This window comes from Cyprinodon tularosa, unplaced genomic scaffold (genome assembly GCF_016077235.1).
Source record: "Cyprinodon tularosa strain WSP-4 unplaced genomic scaffold, ASM1607723v1 ctg502, whole genome shotgun sequence".
NCBI lineage: Eukaryota > Metazoa > Chordata > Actinopteri > Cyprinodontiformes > Cyprinodontidae > Cyprinodon > Cyprinodon tularosa.
This window is the reverse complement of record NW_024039233.1, coordinates 204,239-225,579: the sequence shown is the minus strand read 5'-3', so window position 1 is coordinate 225,579 and position 21,341 is coordinate 204,239. Positions and strand designations below refer to the sequence as shown.

At 43.7% G+C, this 21,341-nt stretch overlaps 1 protein-coding gene across 4 annotated transcripts in view; it reads right to left on the bottom strand.

The window, feature by feature from the left end:
* celf1 (cugbp, Elav-like family member 1) overlaps positions 1-21,341 on the bottom strand; it is an 85,120-nt gene that overhangs the window by 23,453 nt on the left and 40,326 nt on the right. For 3 of the 4 annotated variants that reach the window (XM_038303040.1, XM_038303039.1, XM_038303036.1), the window contains exon 5: positions 281-415. In XM_038303040.1, coding sequence (XP_038158968.1) covers positions 281-415 — 135 coding nt within the window. The remainder of the gene's footprint in view (positions 1-280; positions 416-21,341) is intronic. The other variant, XM_038303038.1, reaches the window with a different exon arrangement.

Sequence of the window (21,341 nt, the reverse complement as noted above, 5' to 3'; positions counted from 1 at the left end):
AGGGAAGTCTTCAGCTGGTCAATAATCAAATAATGAGTGTACCTCATCTCTAAATGCATTCAGATGTTTTTATTTAACTGAATATGAAGCTTGAATATGTGATTGTTTTTTTATTTTCTGTTCAGTACATTTTTTTGCTTTTTAATATCTTTATTTTTATCAAATAATTTCTAATTATTCTATTGCACTTGTGAGTGGCAGGTTACTATATAACAAAGTAATAACATTTCATGCTAAAATTCATTTTAGAAGAAAAGAAAAAGCATAAAATATTTCTTACCACGACTGAGTCCATTGGGGCCTCGAAGTATCCGACATTCCTCTATCTGTCCGTATGGTGAGAACATCAATCGAATGTCGTTTTCATTGCACTTCTTGGAGATCATTCCAATAAAAAGTTTTCTGTCCTCTACTGCTGATTACAACAAAACACAGCATTAAAACTATTTGGATATTGTGACACTAAACTTAATATGCAAATGAGTCATTAGAATTTAGACTCTCTAGAAAAATGCCCAGAATAAAAAAAAACAAAAAAATTTTAACAGATATAAATTACACATTGGCATAGCACAAAAAGTAAGGTTTGGTTGAATTTGGCTTGGTGGCAACAATTTTTGGCTCTACTTCAACAACAGCTTGAATGGCCAAGTTTTTATACACAAGCAAGGACACTAAATTTTGTTTTATGCACTCTTAGAGTACGCCAAGGAAATGTGTTTGTTCAACACGTTTCAGTAACAGGATAATTCTAACTTTTTTTACATAAAAAAGAAAAACATTTGTTTGGGGGAAAAAAGAAAATGTTAATTTGTGGTTTTTCCATTTGGTTTTGTCAAGGTACAGACAGGGGACCCAGTGTTCCAGGCAGACAGACAGTGGGATAATTCAAAACACCCTGTCTACTTTTAAGGCTAGGCTTAAAACTTTCCTTTTGGATAAAGCTTCTAGTTAGAGTGGCTCAGGTTATCCTGAGCTATCTCTATAGTTCTGCTGCTATAGGCTTAGACTGCTGGAGGACATAGGGACCCCTTTTTCATCATTCTGCTTCATTCTCTCTCTATTCTCCCACTCTGCAGAATCTGTTAGTTCAATCTCTAACGTTCTGCTCTCTCTGCTTTTTCTCATAATAGCTTCATCTGGTCTGTTCCTGTTTGGCAGTGACTCCATCCTGGAGAGAAATATCAGCTGTGCTGCTGCCATCAACACCTTTGTTTCTAGATGTTGGAGCTTGGCCTGTTTTCCAGTGTAGACCTGTTTCTCTGACTGTGACTAACTGGATGTGCTCTCTTCATCCTCTAACATGGGAGCTGGCTCGGAACTCGTCTGCCTGGCTGTGTGTTTCCTGGGCAGAGCCGCCTTTTACAGTTGCTTTTGTATCTAAATGGTCGTTAGGGGAACCTGGTGGTCATTAACTCCCTTGTAAGAGTGGTTTTGGTCACATCCCTTATTGAAGTGTGAGTCAGGTATGGGCAGGTGGGAGGTGAATCTTCTGGTTATTGTTCCTAAAAATGCTTTGTAAGTAGTTGATGTGTTTTCCAGGTTAACAAAGAGGGCTTCCGTAACCCCTCTCTCAAACCATCAGTCTTCCTTGGCCAGAATCTGGATGTTGTCCTCAAATGAGTGTCTTTTAGCCCTCATCTGTAGGTGAACAGCTGAGTCCTGTCCTGTGGAGTTGGCCCTAATGTTACCTGTGCAGCGGTTGCTGATTCTCTCCAATCTACAGGTCTGTGCTCTCTTCACTTCACTGAGCGGCATAAACCACGCTGTCGGTCTTGTTACTGGGTGTCTTGTCTTTAGGGTGAATCAGTTTTTGTCTCTGGGTGTTGCTGGGTTTGAAGTGCACAGGGATCCGTTTTCGGCTACAAGACAACCTTCCTGCCTACAGCCATTAAAGGTCAAATATCACAGTACGCTACAAAGAAAAAAACATTAAGAATGAGCCCTCCAGAAAAAAAAAAAATTCCCTCAGCCTAGGCAAACAGCATGAACTAAGACCCTCGTTATTCATCCCTTCTGTGGATGAGCAGTTTTGGCTTTCAATGCCCGCTCTTCTGAAGGCTGCGCCCTCACAACCTGTAACCATGACAACCAATCTGAGTTCTCAACGATAGTGGCTAGGACCATGGATTAATACAAGTCTGTACCTTGACCCATGTGCTGCTACAGGCCGCTCCGAACAGCTTATTTCCCCTTATGATATAAAGGGCATGCTTTTCAAAAAGACCATTTTGCAATTATAGATGTGATTTTTTTTTTTTTGTCATTTATGAACCTTATACACAGGCTTCAGGACACATGACCGTTACAAAGTGTTTATAAAGTTTAGAATAATATGGTAAGTAGGTACAACTTTTAATTTCCCTTTTGGATCAATATTTTGAATAGGATTAAGTCTGTGAACCTAGTTCCTTAAGTCGCACCAAACCTGAAACATTGGGTCAGTGCAAATGATCATCCTTTTGTATTTGATGAAGATGGTCAGGGACTGCTTGGGCTACACATAAGCAAAAAATGGGACTCAGATTATTTTGAATGGATGTCCACTAGTCAAAGGCTCACCGCAGACTTTGTGACCTAAAGAGCTGCTGCATATGAGTTATTATAACAGATTCCTCAGGCCAACATCTTGACACTATCAATAATACATCGGGGCTCCCCTCTTGAAATATCGACTAAGTAAGTTGGCAGATGACGCACCGTCTTTGGCCAGGTCATGTGACCTGGAAGAAGGTATTGCTTTATGGCCACAGGCTCTTATAATGTCATGGAACTCAGGCGTTTGCTCTCCTATTTTCCACCTGCTTGACTGATGGTCATGGCTGAGGGAAGGAAAAAGGCTGTGTGAACTTATTCTTTTCTCATATGACCTTTCCTTTACCCTTGTCAAGAGTAGGGAGGCAACTGCTTTCTGTCATCCCCAATATTAGCTCCAGCATACAGACTGGTACATGACTTCTAAACAATCACCCCTATTTGGGCAGAGGAAAGGCACACTCAAAATATTTTATCTCACAAATAGGCCATTTACCACAAATAGGCCAAGGAAGAATATGCTTCCACAGTGTTTATACGCTAGGGCTCCCACTTGGGAGTGTTGTGTATTAATCTGCACTAATCATAAGATAAAATAAAGTTAATATTTTATAAGTTTAAAGTTGTTTTCCCAAATACTGTTATAAGAGCCATTCAAGGCCAAAAAGGAGAAAAACAGAGCAATGAATGGAGCCATTCAAGGCCAAAAAGAAAAAAACAGAGCAGTGAGTGTGCACCTGGCCCAGGGGGAGTGAAATCTGCAGGAAAACGCAAGGTTGAGGCCCCATAGTGATAAGAAAGCCCACTCATTAAAAATGAAATATTTGACATCTCAAGGTTGCCCAGCTTAGCAAAATTTGGTTATACAACTTGTGATAAATAGAGTTGTTATTTTCAAGGCACACGGAGCGGTAATGGTCCCAGAAAGGGTGATGCTTTGACTAAGACACGAGGGGGGAGCAGTAGGCCAGACTGACATGGCTTGGAGCAAGGGAAAGATGTGTTCTGACATGTTTGTGACTAAACCGTCATAAGTTTCTGATTTGAATGCACCAGATGTTTTCATGGCCTGAGAGATTGCTCTCACAAGAATGAGATGTGTCTATGAATGTCACCGTGTTTTGCAGATAAATATCAATGTGACCTTTACCAAAGACTGAAATATGTTCTGAAGGGGGTTTTCCACCGATCAGAAATATATAAAAGGGAGCTGTCTTCACCATTTGTTCAGCTTCGGCTCACCGGTGACCAGCTCAGTGTGAATGTGTTGTGTTTAGCAATAAACACACTGGACCCGGACTCAGCTGCCTCTGCCTAAATTTTTTGATCTTTGTTTGAGACTTTTTCTGCTTTTTAAGAACTTTGAATTTTTATAAAACTTAGCTTCAATTTTAAGTCGTCAAGAAGAGAATTATAGACGACATAATTGGCGAGCCAGCTGCAGGAGGAAAGCAAAAAGGGGACATCGGACGATCTGCAGGCACCAGCTGGAGAGCGTGGAACCCCAAGGGCCCATAATTCACCATTAAAGGTGAGTAAATTCGTTTTAATTTTCTAAATTAGTGGGGAACCGGCCTCCGGCTACTGCTTGTGAGTGTCAGGCGTCACAAAGCTCTCCTAAAAAGAACCTAGTTTTCCAAATTTAATAAAGTAATTTCCAAATTTGATAAGAATTTATATAAGAGTATATAAAGGCAGATTAAGCTGAGGAAGGGTCCAGGTATGTATGAATGTATGTATGAATGTATGTTTTAAGTGTTATTAATGTTTGTGTTAAACTGTTCTGTGTTTAAATTATTTTGTAAATAAGTTAAGCTTAACACGGGTTGTTCTGAGCGGATGATTGGTAAAGGGACAGATTGATACATAGTCTGTGGAAGCCATAAATCCGGAACCAATAGTGTACGCGTGTTACGTGAGGGTATCAGTGACTAAGGTAGTCAGGGTGCTCCACGAGACGGCTTAAGTAGTATTAAGGTATTGGAATATGTGCCACTGTAGGAAACAGTGAGGAAAAGGTATTTAGAGGCTAAGCGATAGCCAGGCTAAGGGATAGCCAGAATATTACCGGTTAAGCGATAATCGGAGAATAGTACCGCTCGACCATCCGGAGGACGTCTATGCATTTCCAGTTATCTGGGTGCAGCCGGGGCAGCAGGGAAAAACGTAGATGCCACTGTTGGAAACAGTGAGGAAGGAAGAAGTGCACTGTAAATATATATATAATCATTTGTCTTGTGTGTCTGTGTTAGTGTGTAGAGTGAAAGAGTTGAGTAACTGAGGGGAAGTAAAGGGGTGGGTGATATTAATAAATAAAGATTATAATATAGATAAAGCTTAAAGATATAATAATAAATTAATAGAAGTAATTAGTACAGAATATAGTTAAAAAGAATAACCTGAAAATTAATAAGGATTGGAAAACAAAATTGATAACTGAAAAAAACACAAGAGTTATGAGAATGAAATAAATTAACAAAATTCCTAAATAAGATTGGAAGAAATTGTAAGCTTTATAAGATAAAGATATTATAAGTATATATTATTACAAACTATAGTCTACATAAAGTAAAATATATAAAGTATAGAATTAGTGAAAGTGCAAAATAACATTACAAATTTGTTTTATTAAAGATTTTATCTCAAAATTGAAAAGATCTAAATTTAGGAAGTAAATTAACTAGAAAGAAACTAAAAGAAAATAAACACGATCTGTATTGAAGAGAGCAGAACCAGTAAAGATAAAAATTAACTGGGGATTACAAAGACTGGTGAATAAGCACGGACCTGACGGTTGAGTGACTGCTAGTAGCCATGGGAATCAATATGAGCAAACAACAGTCTGACGGGCTGACGCCAGCCAAATTGGTAATATTGACACACCCATCCAATAAACGCAAAATTCAAAAATGCATGACCAAATGGCATAAGATGACGTCTGGGAAAAAATCGTTGGCCTAAAGAAGGCAGCTTTGATCCTTCATGCTGTGATGAAGTTGAAGAAAGATTGAGAAATAAAGATAAAAAACGGGACTGGATGCTTTTGCATAAAAAACAGAGGCATGCTGAACAGAGAGACATCCTGCAATATTTCAAAGTAGAACACCAAAAGAGCCCAACAGCCCCTGATTACACTGATCATAAACCACCACCTTATCACCCTAGTGCAGCAGGTCAGTACCCAGTTGTGATAAAGTCAGGCAGCAGGGGAAAGATTACAGGGCAACTTAAATTAGTTTTAGAAGAAGAGGAAGAAACAGAAAAAGAAATGAGTAGCACACAGCAGGGAGAGTATGATTACAGCGGTGACTATGACGGATGGGATAAAACCCCAGAAGTAAGGAGAAAATCTACCCTTAGCCGTTCCCTACCCCCAGTACGCCGCAGACATTTACCATACCCAAGAGGCCCCACCTGCCGCTCAGAGCCTAGGACCAAGTCAACATACAAAGGCCACACAGATCCCAAGATAGAGTTATTTTTGGAAGAAACTGAATCACTGGCAAAAGAGATAAACCAGGACTTGGTGCAACTAACGGAAACATTTGTACGACTCAAGGAGCAAGAGTTGGAAGAGAAAGCACAAAATAGACGATTAAAAAATTTAAAAGAGACAATAGAAAAACAAAAAGAGAAGAAAAGACGAGATGAAGAATTGGAAAAATTGAAGAGAATGGAAGCGGAGCAGCTTATAATAGAGGCCAAAACTGATTACCCCGACCTGCCAAGCCCACGGACTTTGTCTCTGATCGAAGAGGCAGGAAGGAGAGGGGGAAAAGACATGGAATATGAGGAAGAGGGAGGTGATGTGTCCGAATGGGAGGACAGTGAAGGCTCAGACATACTGCCAACTACAAACCCATTCCATGAGGGGTTCAAGGAGGAAAGCAGGGCAGCAGCAAAAGAAAGGAAGCCACTCACAGCTGAGTGTGACGTGGGGCTACAGATAGTAAAAAGCGGCCCTAGCCAAATGGTGACCAGGTCCAAAATGCGACAGCAGAAGACGGAACAAGATCAAGGAGGGACCTATATGGCTCCCTTGCTGTCTAAAGGACCTCATGATGACAGATACGTGCCATGGTCATTTATGGACATGATAACCCTGGCTGGAAGGCTGACCCCATTGGCAGATGGTGCTGACAGATGGATAGGAAAGCTGGAAGAAATCACTGGAGGCATCAATCTGGCAGCTGGAGACATCAAGGCGCTGCTAATTAAAACAGCAGGACACTCAGCGGCCAGAGAGGTGTTTGACGAAGCCCAGCTTCCAAGGGTCATGACCTCACACCAGTATGACAAGATACCATTCAACCAAATAAGACCCAAGGTGTGGGCAGCCTTAAGGAACAAATACCCCACCTGCAGTGATCCAACTAAGCTGAGACAAGAATGCCTAAAGGATGATGAAAGCCCCGCCCAGTTTCTGCACAGGTTCCAACAGAAATGGAAAACAGAGACTGTAAGTGATGGGAATGAACTGAAAACATCTGGCCCTCTATTCAGAACCTACATCAGAGAGGCCATGCCCAAAGAAGTACAAACCAAACTGGACGGAGTTGTGGGGCTCATGAAGATGGACTGGCCTCTGTTCTCTGAGCATGTTATTCACTATGTAAACATGCATCGGGCCGAGAAACGGGCCTTTGAGGACCAAAGCAAGATGCTGGCCACCAAGCTAACCCAGCTGCAGATTGGGGAATTGTCCAAAGCAAAGAAAGAGAAAGAGAAGCCCAAGCATCAAGCTGCACTGACTGTGGTGGCCACACCCCCAACCGAGGGAGCACCAACAGGGGAGGCAGTGGTACAAGCACCAGTAGTGTCTCCTGTTATTCCTCCACCCACACAGCAGATGCAGTATCCAGCAGCGCCACCTGTGGGAGGTGCCCTGCCATAGCAGACCCAACCTCAACCAGTCCCTCCTATTCATGTGCATCTAAACCAAGGAGGAGGTCCCCAACAAGCAGCGTTCGGAAGGGGACGAGGGGGGCTACCCATGCGGGGAAGATGGAGGGGCCCACAAGGAGCCCCAAGAAGGCCCCCTCAAGGCCAATACCAGCAGATCCCACAGGCCGGTCCAGACATGGGACAACAGCGAGTGAGAATGCAATGCTGGGGATGTGGACAAGTTGGACACATTCAGAGAGACTGCCCCACTCAAGGGCGTAGGTTTGATTTTAACTTTGGTAGGGACACGATTGGTCGGGTGTCATTGGTGCTATGCAATATGCACGCCCTTTTTTATGCTCGATGTGAGCATCCGTACTGATAAGAGGAATTCAATGTTAAAAGAGAAAAGCATAATTTTGCTACATTAATAAAAATTAAATAAAAAAAACACTACACTCATTAGATGCTGTTTATCAATGTTTGAAGCATTAATTGATTATTTCAATAATCGTCAACTAATTTAATAATTGATTCATCATTAACTGGAGTATAAAGACTCTAAAACATAATATAAATGTAAAATGTGTCTTTTTCCAACAGAGCAACCCACTTAGATCAGTAATTATACCAAAATTGTAAAACTACAATACATATATATAATCAAAATTCTCCATCCAGAACTCCTCATGTGGAAATATTTTAGTTTCACCTGGTTTATTTAGACGTCACCTGAAGCACTGAATGGCAGCTGCTTCACCTACAAGCTGCCCTGCACCATTATTACTGGATATCTGTGTTTCCTATAATCATATAATGTATAAGTGCATTTTTAATAGTAAAGGATTAAATGTAACACAACCTTTTATCATTGTCCTATATTGCTACTGTCTGACTGTATAAATAGCTCCTTATGTATATTTTCTTTTTAGTGGCATCATCTACAAACACAACACTGAGAATGAGCCTAAGTTTATTAAAATATAAAATCACTTTTAACAATTATAAAAGACAATATAACACTATCTTATCTGTAATTTAATAATATCCAAAATAAACAGTCAGATTCCAGCATTTTTACCAGACATTAATGTTTGTACTAATTTACTTATAGACTGTGTGGAAATCTATGTAAGATAAAATCAATGTTAATATTCTTCATCTGTTTGTTCTTCTCTTTATCCTATTTCTAGAAGTATAAATAGTCAATTAAATTATTATTATTATTTGGAACCCTAATTATGCTTTTTAAACGATAAACAGCAGATGTTTAGCCGCCATTTCTTGTTGTTTTCCTCTATAAGAGAAATAACACCTGCTAATAATTATACCTGAACTTCCTCAGAGTCATCAAAAAATGAAACCAGTAACAGCAACTAAATATTGGTAAAAAGGAAACCGTCACATTTTCTTTTTTAGGTGGCTGTGGCTAAGAATCAGAAATGTTGATGGCTTACAGCCTTTATTTGCCCATTTTGTGTCTTCAGAACTCCTGGCTGACTCAGAATATTTCGTTTTATAAAAGAAAAAAAAAGGTTTTTGTTTTTTAGTGTACATGATATTCATTTTTTTTATTGGGACTAGTTTCATAGTCTAATATTAATTGTAGTAACCGCTGCATTCTAGTGTGAATAAATTTTCAATGTTGTGCTCCAAGCACAGCGGACTAGAAAACAGCCAATCAGAAAGAGAGAAGGCGGGACCTAAGGCAGAACAGCCAATGAGAGTGGAGTTAAACAGCGCAGCACAGTTCAATGCGCTGCTAGGTGAAAGGGACAGGAGAGACCAGGCAGAGGAGCTGCGAGAGGAAAAGAGCCACTGCTGTAAATTATAAACATGTTGCTCACATCCAATTATTGGTCGGGACAATTAGGACGGTTCAAAACTTTGGTAGGGACATGTCCCTATGGTCCCTATGCAAACCTACGCCCATGGCCCCACTAACCCATGGATGGGACCCCAGCCCCCTACTGCTGGACCAGCCACCTATGGAACGGGACAAAACACGTACTGGCTATAGGGGTCCCCAGAGAAACCTGATGGAGAGGCCATTCTACCTTTATTAACCCAACGTCCACAAACAGAACCCACCATTGATGTCATAATACAGGTGCTGGTCATAAAATGATCCAACTAAGCTGAGACAAGAATGCCTAAAGGATGATGAAAGCCCCGCCCAGTTTCTGCACAGGTTCCAACAGAAATGGAAAACAGAGACTGTAAGTGATGGGAATGAACTGAAAACATCTGGCCCTCTATTCAGAACCTACATCAGAGAGGCCATGCCCAAAGAAGTACAAACCAAACTGGACGGAGTTGTGGGGCTCATGAAGATGGACTGGCCTCTGTTCTCTGAGCATGTTATTCACTATGTAAACATGCATCGGGCCGAGAAACGGGCCTTTGAGGACCAAAGCAAGATGCTGGCCACCAAGCTAACCCAGCTGCAGATTGGGGAATTGTCCAAAGCAAAGAAAGAGAAAGAGAAGCCCAAGCATCAAGCTGCACTGACTGTGGTGGCCACACCCCCAACCGAGGGAGCACCAACAGGGGAGGCAGTGGTACAAGCACCAGTAGTGTCTCCTGTTATTCCTCCACCCACACAGCAGATGCAGTATCCAGCAGCGCCACCTGTGGGAGGTGCCCTGCCATAGCAGACCCAACCTCAACCAGTCCCTCCTATTCATGTGCATCTAAACCAAGGAGGAGGTCCCCAACAAGCAGCGTTCGGAAGGGGACGAGGGGGGCTACCCATGCGGGGAAGATGGAGGGGCCCACAAGGAGCCCCAAGAAGGCCCCCTCAAGGCCAATACCAGCAGATCCCACAGGCCGGTCCAGACATGGGACAACAGCGAGTGAGAATGCAATGCTGGGGATGTGGACAAGTTGGACACATGCAGAGAGACTGCCCCACTAACCCATGGATGGGACCCCAGCCCCCTACTGCTGGACCAGCCACCTATGGAACGGGACAAAACACGTACTGGCTATAGGGGTCCCCAGAGAAACCTGATGGAGAGGCCATTCTACCTTTATTAACCCAACGTCCACAAACAGAACCCACCATTGATCTCATAATACAGGTGCTGGTCATAAAATTAGAATATCATAAAAAAGTAGATTGATTTCAGTAATTCCATGTAAAAAGTGAAACTTGTATATTATATTCATACATTACATACAAACTCATATATTTCAGATGTTTATTTTGTTTAATTTTGATGATTACAAATGACAACAAATGAAAATCTCAAATTCATCATATCAGAAAATTAGAATATTACTGAAGACCAATAAAAACAAAGGATTTATAGAAATCTTGGCCAACTGAAAAGTATGAACATGAAAAGTATGAGCATGTACAGCACTCAGTATTTAGTTGGGCCTCCTTTGGCTTGTATTACTGCAGCAATGCGGCGTGGCATGGAGTCGATCAGTCTGTGGCACTGCTCAGGTGTTATGATAGCCCAGGTTGCTCTAATAGTGGCTTTTAGCTCTTCTGAATTGTTGGGTCTGGTGTATTGCATCTTCTTCTTCACAATACCCCATAGATTTTCTATGGGGTTAAGGTCAGGAGAGTTTGCTGGCCAATTAAGAACAGGGATACCATGGTCCTTCAACCAGGTACTGGTAGCTTTGGCACTGTGTGCAGGTGCCAAGTCCTGTTGGAAAATGAAATCTGCATCTCCAAAAAGTTGGTCAGCTGCAGGAAGCATGAAGTGCTCTAAAACTTCCTGGTATGTGGCTGCGTTGACCCTGGACCTCAGAAAACACAATGGACCAACACCAGCAGATGACATGGCACCCCAAACCATCACTGACTGTGGAAACTTTACACTGGACTTCAAGCAACGTGGATGAAGTGCCTCTCTTCTTTTCCTCCAGACTCTGGGACCTTGATTTCCAAAGGAAATGCAAAATTTACTTTCATCAGAGAACATGACTTTGGACCACTCACCAGCAGTCCAGTCCTGTTTCTCTTTAGCCCAGGCAAGACGCTTCTGACGCTGTCTGTGGTTCAAGAGTGGCTTGACACAAGGAATGCGACAGCAGAAACCCATGTCTTTCATACGTCTGTGTGTGGTGGTTCTTGAAGCACTCACTCCAGCTGCAGTCCACTCTTTGTGAATCTCCCCCACATTTTTGAATGGGTTTTGTTTCACAATCCTCTCCAGGGTGCGGTTATCTCTCTTGCTTGTACACTTTTTTCGACCACATCTTTTCCTTCCGTCCGCCTCTCTATTAATGTGCTTGGACACTGAGCTCTGTGAACAGCCAGCCTCTTTAGCGATGTCCTTTTGTGTCTTGCCCTCCTTGTGCAAGGTGTCGATGGTCGTCTTTTGGACAACTGTCAAGTCAGCAGTCTTCCCCATGATTGTGTAGCCTATAGAACTAGACTGAAAGACCATTTAAAGGCTTTTGCAGGTGGTTTGCGTTAATTAGCTGATTAGAGTGTGGCACCAGGGGCCATCAATTTTGAACCTTTTCACAATATTCTAATTTTCTGATATGATGAATTTGAGATTTTCATTTGTTGTCATTTGTAATCATCAAAATTAAACAAAATAAACATCTGAAATATATGAGTTTGTATGTAATGTATGAATATAATATACAAGTTTCACTTTTTAAATGGAATTACTGAAATCAATCTACTTTTTCATGATATTCTAATTTTATGACCAGCACCTGTATATGACAGCCATCATCGCTTTATGATTGATACAGGAGCGGCCTACTCCTGTATAGGAAAAAGTGGAATTGGCCTGCCTCTCTCAGCATCAAAGATTTGAACATTAGGTTTCTCTGGGAAGACCCAAATAATACCCATGACTAGGGATGGGAATCGAAAACCGGTTCCTGTTAAGAACCGGTTCCGTATTTTTCGATTCCATGGCATCGTTTGGCAGCTCGCTGAACGATTCTTTTTTCGATTCCCGCAGCAACAGAGCCTAGCGCGCCGGCTCTGGGGAGCACGACTTACGTCACGTTTTTTACGTACGTTACGCAGCTTACGCAACTTACGCAAGTTACGCAAGTTGGAAGAACTATTCGAGGAGGAAGACAACGAGCTGCGGTCACTTTGTGAATCAAAGCCCCGTCTTTCCTTAGCCCAGAGGGTAGATCAGGAAATCCAGCTCTATAAAAGCTTGCCCTCCATCCCCTGCAGGGATAGCGCCACACTGTGGTGGTGGAACAAGCAAGATGTGCTGCCCTTGCTATCTGGACTGGCTGAAAACTACCTCTGTGTGCAGGCTTCCTCCACCCCATCTGAGAGGGTGTTCTCCACGGCTGGAGACACCTTAAGCCCTGAAAGATCCCGTATCCTTCCAGAAAAAGCAGATATGCTCATCTTTCTGCAAAAGAACTGTTAATTTTCCCTACTACTGTTTTATAATTAGTACTTTTTGTTATTTAAAATAGGTTATAATCCCATCATTTGTTATTAGACATTGTTTGTTATTAAGTTTGTTCTTGTATTCATTTTTCATTTAAACACAGATGTTACTCCAGTTTCACATTTCCTGTGGACATCTTGATCTTGTTGATTTTGTAAGATTGTGCAATAGTTAAGTAAACAAAGTTGATTCTGATAATCAAACTGTTTGTTCTCCTTTTTCCCCCAAATTGGAATCGAAAAAAGAATCGATAAAGAATCGAATCGTTTCATAGAATCGAAAAGGGAATCGGAATCGTGAAAATCTTTTCAATTCCCAACCCTACCCATGACTAAGCCAGTTCCCATGATCATAGGTGAAAAGACTGTGTATGCACCACTACTTTACTCAGAAGATACGCCCATAAATCTGCTGGGTAGAGATGTGCTGTGCCAGCTCAATGCAAAAATTAAATGTACCCCTAATGGAATTTCTTTTGAAGCAACAGACAAGAATGAAGCCTACATGATGCCAATGGGCCTGCAAATGACCCCCCAGATAACAAGCCATGAGCCAGAAGACCAAGTATTTTGGCTGAAACTCACATCACCAACCTCCTTCCTCCAACTGGAGTGGGAAACATGGAGACCCCTGATAATGAATCACTACGAGATATCTAAAGAACCTTTTCTTCCTCTCCATTGTACCATGTTTTATGACAAAGGCAAAACACATGAAGACTACGAGAAAAGCTGGGATGAAGACATAAATAACAAAACAACTGTCATCCAGTATGCTGACATACTGGTTGGACCACAAGGAGCTGCAGCTGTTGTCACATTTCCTGATAAAGATGTAGCAGAATGGTTCCAGGTTACCAACTCAGCACCACATGTCACATTACTGATTGCAGACGAGTATGAGTCACATGATCTAGGACCCATGGTTCAAGAAGCCAAGCAAGTCACTGAATGGATTGCTACAGCATGGGACTGCATTAGCATGTCAAAAGATGGACTGTTTTTCAAGATCTCATATTCACAAGCTGATGAAGTAATTGCAGAACACATTAAAGTTCCTGGGAAAAGACAAATGGCAGTGGCGGCAGAACATGAATCCCTATTAGAACAAGTCCCAGAGCAGGTATGGTCTAAAAGTAAGACAGATGTAGGATTAGTAAAATCAGCAGACCCCATCAAATTCACCATTAAACCAAATGCTAAATTGCCCTTCCAAAGACAGTACCCACTTAAACGAGAGGCAGTAGAAGGAATACAGCCTATCATTACAGGATTAGAAACAGCAGGAGTTCTTAAACCAACAGTAAGCCCCTGTAACACCCCCATTTTTCCCATTAGAAAGCCCAACAGTAATGACTATAGATTAGTCCATGATCTAAGATTGATTAATGCTATTGTAGCAGAAGAAATACCAGTAGTACCCGACCCACACACACTACTGAGTAATATACCTCCAGGTACCAAATGGTTTACTGTGATTGATCTGTGTTCAGCATTCTTCAGTGTACCGGTCCATCCAGATTCCCAGTATTTATTTGCATTTATGTACAAAGGCCAACAATATACATATTCGCGATTACCACAGGGTTTCGTACACTCACCATCAATTTTCAATCGTGTACTGGCAAATGACTTAAATCACCTTGACATACCATCTACAATGTTGATGTATGTTGATGATATTCTGATTTGTTCTGTTTCTAAAGAGCAGTGTGAGAGAGACTCCATTACAGTGTTGACTGCTTTGGCAGAAGGAGGATACAAAGTAAGTAAACAAAAATTGCAATTCTGCCAGCAAACAGTGGAGTATCTCGGCAGGCAACTTAGTGGGGACAAGAGGTGTATTGCACCGTCCCAACTGGAAGCCATAACCCAAATGCCCAAACCTCAGACTGTTGTCACATGTTGTCTTTCCTTGGCATGGCAGGTTACAGCAGACCGTGGGTGTGTGATTATGCCATCAAAACGGCTACACTGAGAGCAATGATTAAAGCCGCAGGTCAAGGACACCAGTCGGCTCAATTACAATGGACAGATGAGGCAGAGGGTGCGTTCCAGCTGCTGAAACAAGATCTCCAAACTGCTCCTGCTCTGGCCAATCCAGATTATGGCAAACCATTCCATCTCTATGTGGCTGAGCGACAAGGGTATGCATGTGCAGTATTGATGCAAGACACCCCAACAGGTAAACAGCCAATTTCTTATTACAGCACAAAATTAGATGGTGTCGAAGAAGGTCTGCTTCCCTGCTACCAGGGTTTGGCAGCAGCAGCCTTCGCCTACAAAAAGGCCTCCGTTATTACTATGGGCCACCCTGTTATTCTGTACACATCACATCAATTACATGCACTGCTCACCAGCCCACGCTTTGTGATAACCCAAGCTCGTCGAACAGGTTATGAAGTTCTGCTTTCAGGACCTGATTTAACAATACAACGTTGTACCACCATTAACCCAGCCACAAGAATGGTATTGAACCACAGAAGGTGAGCCCCATGATTGTCTCCAGGAGACGGACACCTTCATGAAGGTAAGGGAGGACTTATACAATCATCCAATCCCATCTGATCTGACGCTGTTTGTAGACGGATCATGCGTCAGAGGTGACACAGGGAATAGAGCTGGATATGGAATAGTCCAACTTAACCCCGTTGGGACCTTTACCAAGGTACAATCAATGAGTCTAGATAAACCTTGCTCTGCCCAATTGGCAGAGATAAAAGCATTAACAGCTGCATGTAAATTGGCTACTGGTAAAAGAGTGACAATCTATACTGACAGTGCATATGGATATGGGGTATGCCATATAAACGCTAGCATCTGGAAACAACGAGGGTTTGTTAGAACAGATGGCACCCCAGTAACACATGGGCAAGCTGTAGTGGAGTTAATAAAAGCTATGCAACTTCCATCTGCGTTAGCTATTGTAAAATGTGCTGCTCATCAAACAGCAAAAACACCTATTGCCATTGGAAATAACTTAGCAGATGAGGCAGCTAAAGAAGCCACAGGTTCAGCAGTGCAGGGACCAATGGTTCATGTAGCTGAGTGTGAACCCATTACTAATTTGGCCTCCTTAATAGAAGCCCACGATGGATTGTGGCGTAGTTCTCGAGGACATTTTGTACTACCTTTGTCCTTATTACCGACAGCCATTAAAATAATGCATGGACCTGATCATTGTTCACGAGCCCCAGTTGTTCAAAAGTTACAGGCAGTTTGGTGGTCACCTTATATGACACCTATGGTAGACAGAGAACTGGCCTTATGTCCACATTGCCCTAAGTACAATGTGCGAAAAATGTTTACTCAACCCTTAGCACTGTCATGATGGGTATCAGGGAGGCCCAATATGCAGAACACTGACGACACGGATGGAAAGTTTAACAGAGTTTATTGGCAAATTCACACATATAATAAAGACTGATGCAATGGTTCTGGGCTGGGACCGGTTCACTGGCGTCTGTGAGAAAGACAGTTTGGTTAGCGAAGGCTTGGTTGAGACTTGACTGATTGTGTTCAGGTTTGTACCTTGATGAACGTAGAGGAGGCTTTGGGAGCGGAACTGTTGGGTCCGGAGAAAGCTTGGGTTGGCAGAGTCCTTAAGCTGTTTCAGCGTCTTACTTCTAAAGGCTGTTTTGACCTTGGCTTGTGTTTCCAGCTCGGTATCCAGAGCTGCTAGGAAATCCAGAGAGTGAGTCTTCAGGTTTGGCTCGGAGGGCTGGCTCGGCAGGTTAAGCTCTTCCAGAGCTTCACAGGAGAAAGAACAGGAAACCTGGAAGCAGAGACAAAGGGTTAGAATCCAGGTTGGACTCAAAGGAGACTTGGTTCACTAGGGATCTATGGCTTAAGTGCTAACCAACTGATTAAGACACTGCGGCGTCGAGGCAAGGTCTGAAGGCAGCTTAAGTAGTCCAGGTCCTCCAGATGAGATCATCAGCTGCAGGTGTGCAGAGCAGCTCAGCAGGGAGGATCCAGGGCGGACTCTGCTGGAGAAAAGGTGTATTTCTCCAGCTCCCAACAGTACCCCCCCTCAACGACCGCCCCTTGGCGGTGCGGAAGAGGTAGACGGGAGGGAACGCTCATACTCCTCGATGAGAGAAGGGTCGAGGATGTATGAACCAGGAACCCATTGACGGTCCTCCGGACCGTAGCCCTCCTAGTCGACGAGGTACTGTCAACCGCAACCTCGCCGACGGGAGTCCACGATCCGGCGAACGGTGAAGGCCGGATGTCCATCGACTTCCAGGGCGGGTGGAGGGGAGTCGGATGGAGGGCAAATGGGACTAGAGATGACTGGTTTAACCTGGGAGACGTGGAACGTAGGGTGAATCCTGAGTGTCGGGGGAAGTTGAAGACGGACGGCATAGGGGTTGATGACTCGAGTGATCTTGTATGGGCCGATGAATCTCGGGGATAATTTGCGGGACATCCCCTTGAGGGGGATGTCCCGGGTGGACAGCCAGACCTCCTGGCCGACCTTGTACTCGGGGGCTGGACGTCTCTTGGGGTCAGTGAACCTCTTAGAGGACTCAGAGGAACGGTTGAGTGCTTGGATGGTCTCTCTCCAAACACGCTGGCAACGACGGATGTGGTGATTGACAGTCTTCACCGATATCTCTCTCTCGTCAGCAGGGAAGAGAGGTGGTTGGTAGCCGAGGCTAACTTGGAAGGGAGACTGACCGGTAGATGCAGACTTGAGTGAGTTATGGGCGTATTCTATGCAGGTGAGATATTGACTCCAATCGGTGGGATTATTGGAGGTGAGACAGCGGAGGGTGGATTCGAGGTGTTGGTTCATCCTCTCAGTTTGACCATTTGACTGGGGATGATAGCCAGAAGTTAGTGACACTTTACAATTTAGAGCAGAACAGAAAGCCTTCCAAACCTGTGAGACAAATTGGGGACCACGATCTGAGAGGATTTCCTGGGGAATACCATGGAGGCGAAAGACGTGCTTGATCAGCAACTGGGCGGTTTGATAGGCCGTAGGAAGCTTTCTGAGAGGGATCAGATGACAAGATTTGGAGAAACGACCTACGATGGTTAAAATAGTTGACATACCTCGAGACTCTGGGAGACCAGTGACGAAATCGATGGCAATATGGGACCAAGGACGTGAGGGCACAGGGAGCGGTTGCAGCAAACCGGAGGGTGGCTGATGAGAGGCTTTGTTCCGTGCACAGGTGGAGCAGGCAGACACATATTCCTTTACATCTCGATGCAAAGTGGGCCACCAAAACCGTCTTGAGATCAGTGAAACTGTTCGGCTCACTCCCGGATGAGCAGAGAATCTTACCGAGTGCATCCAATGAATGAGACGAGACCTAACAGACGAGGGGACATAGGTACGGTTAGGTGGTCCGTTACCTGGGTCAGGTTCTGTGGCCAGGGCAGCGTTGATTAAATCTGTTATCTCCCAAGTGACCATTCCAACGGTACATGAGGCAGGGAGGACAGGTTGGGGTGACTCAGGTTGATCCACAGCGTAGAGACGAGAGAGAGAATCGGGCTTGGTGTTCTTAGATCCAGGTCTGTAGGAGATAATGAGATTAAAACGTGAAAAGAAGAGAGACCACCTTGACTGTCGAGGAGTAGCTTGTTTAGCGGACTGGATGTAGGCGAGATTCTTGTGGTCAGTCCACACCAGGACTGGATGCTCTGCTCCTTCGAGCCAGTGTCTCCACTCTTCCAAAGCCAACTTAATGGCCAAAAGTTCTCGGTCCCCAACGTCGTAGTTGTGTTCTGCGGGAGAGAGTTTACGGGAAAAGAAGGCACAGGGATGGATTCGTTGATCAGAGTCGAGTTTCTGAGACAAAACTGCCCCTACACCGGAGTCAGAAGCATCAACCTCTAGGATAAATTGCTTAGATGGATCTGGTTGGATTAGGACTGGAGCTCTGGAAAACAAGGTTTTGAGTTTGTCAAAAGCTGCTTGTGCCTCGGAGGACCATCGAAAAACTCTCTTGGAAGAAGTTAATGCAGTTAATGGGAGGGCGGTTTGGCTATAATTTCTGATGAACCTCCGGTAGAAATTAGCGAAGCCCATAAATCTTTGTAGCTGCTTACGGCTTTCGGGAACGGGCCATTCTAAAACAGCTTTTATCTTCTCTTCAGAAGGCTTAACCTGCCCGCCCTCGAGCTCAAACCCCAAAAAGGTAACTGAAGATTGGTGAAACTCACATTTTTCAGCCTTTACAAAAAGTTTATTCTCTAGAAGTCTCTGAAGAACCAGGCGGACATGTCTCTTATGTTCAGATAGATTCTTGGAGTAGATCAGGATATCATCAATGTATACGAATACAAACACATTGAGAAAGTCTCTGAGGACGTCGTTCACTAGGGCCTGAAAACATGCGGGGGCATTTGTTAAGCCGAAAGGCATGACCAAATACTCGAACTGGCCCAAAGGAGTCTTAAATGCCGTTTTCCATTCATCTCCTTCACGTATCCTAAGGAGATGATAGGCATTTCTTAAATCGAGCTTTGTGAAAACGGTAGCTCCTTGTATAGGCTCAAAGGCTGAGGCGAGAAGAGGAAGAGGATATTTGTTTTTGATAGTGATTTGGTTCAGGCCTCTATAATCTATACAGGGTCTCAAAGAACCATCCTTTTTTCCAACAAAGAAAAATCCTGCGCCCAACGGGGATGAAGAAGGGCGAATAATTCCTGCAGCTAGCGACTCGTTAATGTATTTTTCCATTGTTTCACGTTCTGGTTTGGAAATGTTATAAAGTCTACTGCTGGGTAACGGAGCACCGGGTAATAACTCGATGGCACAGTCGTATGGTCTGTGTGGTGGAAGGGACGAAGCACTGACCTTACTGAAAACAGGAGCCAAATCATGGTAATCAGGGGGTACCGGAGTAAGGTCAGGGACGTCCATCTCCCCCCCACCTCTAGGGGACCCCACAGCGGGAGCTGCAGAACGGAGGCAGGTCTTGTGACACAATGTGGACCAGGACTCCACATGACGATCGGCCCAATTAATATGGGGATTATGCTTCTCCAGACATTCATAACCCAGTACCAGTGGGGAACATGCGGATGAAAAAACAAAGAAGGTTATGGACTCTCGATGGTTACCTGAGATTAGAAGTTCAAGGGGTTGAGTTTGGTGGGTGACTTGATGAAGTTTTTTCCCATCAATCGCAGAGACTCTGAGAGGCTGGGTTAAAGGAACCGTAGCAATTTGGAGCTGTTGGACAAGATCAGAGTCTATTAAATTACGTTCACATCCAGAATCAATGAAGGCTGAAAGAGAGAGGCTCTGGTCGAGGAAAAACAACGTGGCAGGAAGCAAAAGACGAGGAGGTTTTTCATTTTCTTCATGGCCCGTCAGACTCCTCAAAACCTCTGACGGGCCCCGGCTTTTGATCTTTCTGGACAGGAAGCAATGAAGTGTCCACTCTCACCACAGTAAATGCAAAGTCTGCCCAAAAATCTCCTTTGCCTTTCCTCAGGAGACAACCTTGTGTGTCCAACCTGCATCGGCTCCATCTCAGTTTCTCCAGGATGAGTAGCCTGAACAGGCAAAGGGAGAGGCTGGCTCTTTGGCTTTGGTCTGGATAACTGTTCTGTGGGGGCAGAAACAACAGTCACGTTATTAGAGGCGGGGGCAGAGGAAAATAATGCCAAACTCTTATGTTTGCGGCTGTTTCTGGCCCGAATCCGGTTGTCCAGTTTTATAGTTAATTGGATTAGTTCTTCGAGTGTAGCCGGTTCATCACGGGTAGCCAACTCATCCTTAATATTTTCGTTTAATGCCTCGAAATAAGCACTCTTTAATGCACCCTGGTTCCATCCGGAAGCAGCTGCTTTAACCCGGAAATGTATAGAAAATTCGGCCACAGAAGAATTTCCCTGTTTTAAATGAAGCAGTGCTCGAGAATCAAGGGTTTGGTCAGTGTCTTGGTTGAATACCTGGGAAAATTCAGAAACGAAATCTGAATAGTGACAGCTTAAGCTTTCATCTGAGGCAAATCTGGCTTGAGCCCAAGCCAGAGCTCTTCCTGTTAACTGGGAAAGGATAAACGTTATTTTCTTGTGGTCCGTGGGAAAACTGGCAGGAGAGTTCTGAAAAATGAGACGACATTGAAATAAAAATCCCTTAAAATCAGTTACGTTACCAGAAAACTTCTCTGGGAGACTTGGGCGGAACTCGGATGACGTCACAGCCGGTGACCTCGGCGGAGGAACTGGACCCGGAAATGGTTGGGTTACTGGAGCGGGATTAGCATTACCCACGTAATTAGCGTAGTTTTGAAGCATATGATTATGCATATCAACCAGACGGTACAACTCACGGAGGGTCTGAGTTTGTCCTTGTATTTGGACATCTTGTTCTTGCAATCGGCGGAGGAGATCATCTGCTGGGCCTTGTGTTTGGCCGCAGTGTTCTGTCATGATGGGTATCAGGGAGGCCCAATATGCAGAACACTGACGACACGGATGGAAAGTTTAACAGAGTTTATTGGCAAATTCACACATATAATAAAGACTGATGCAATGGTTCTGGGCTGGG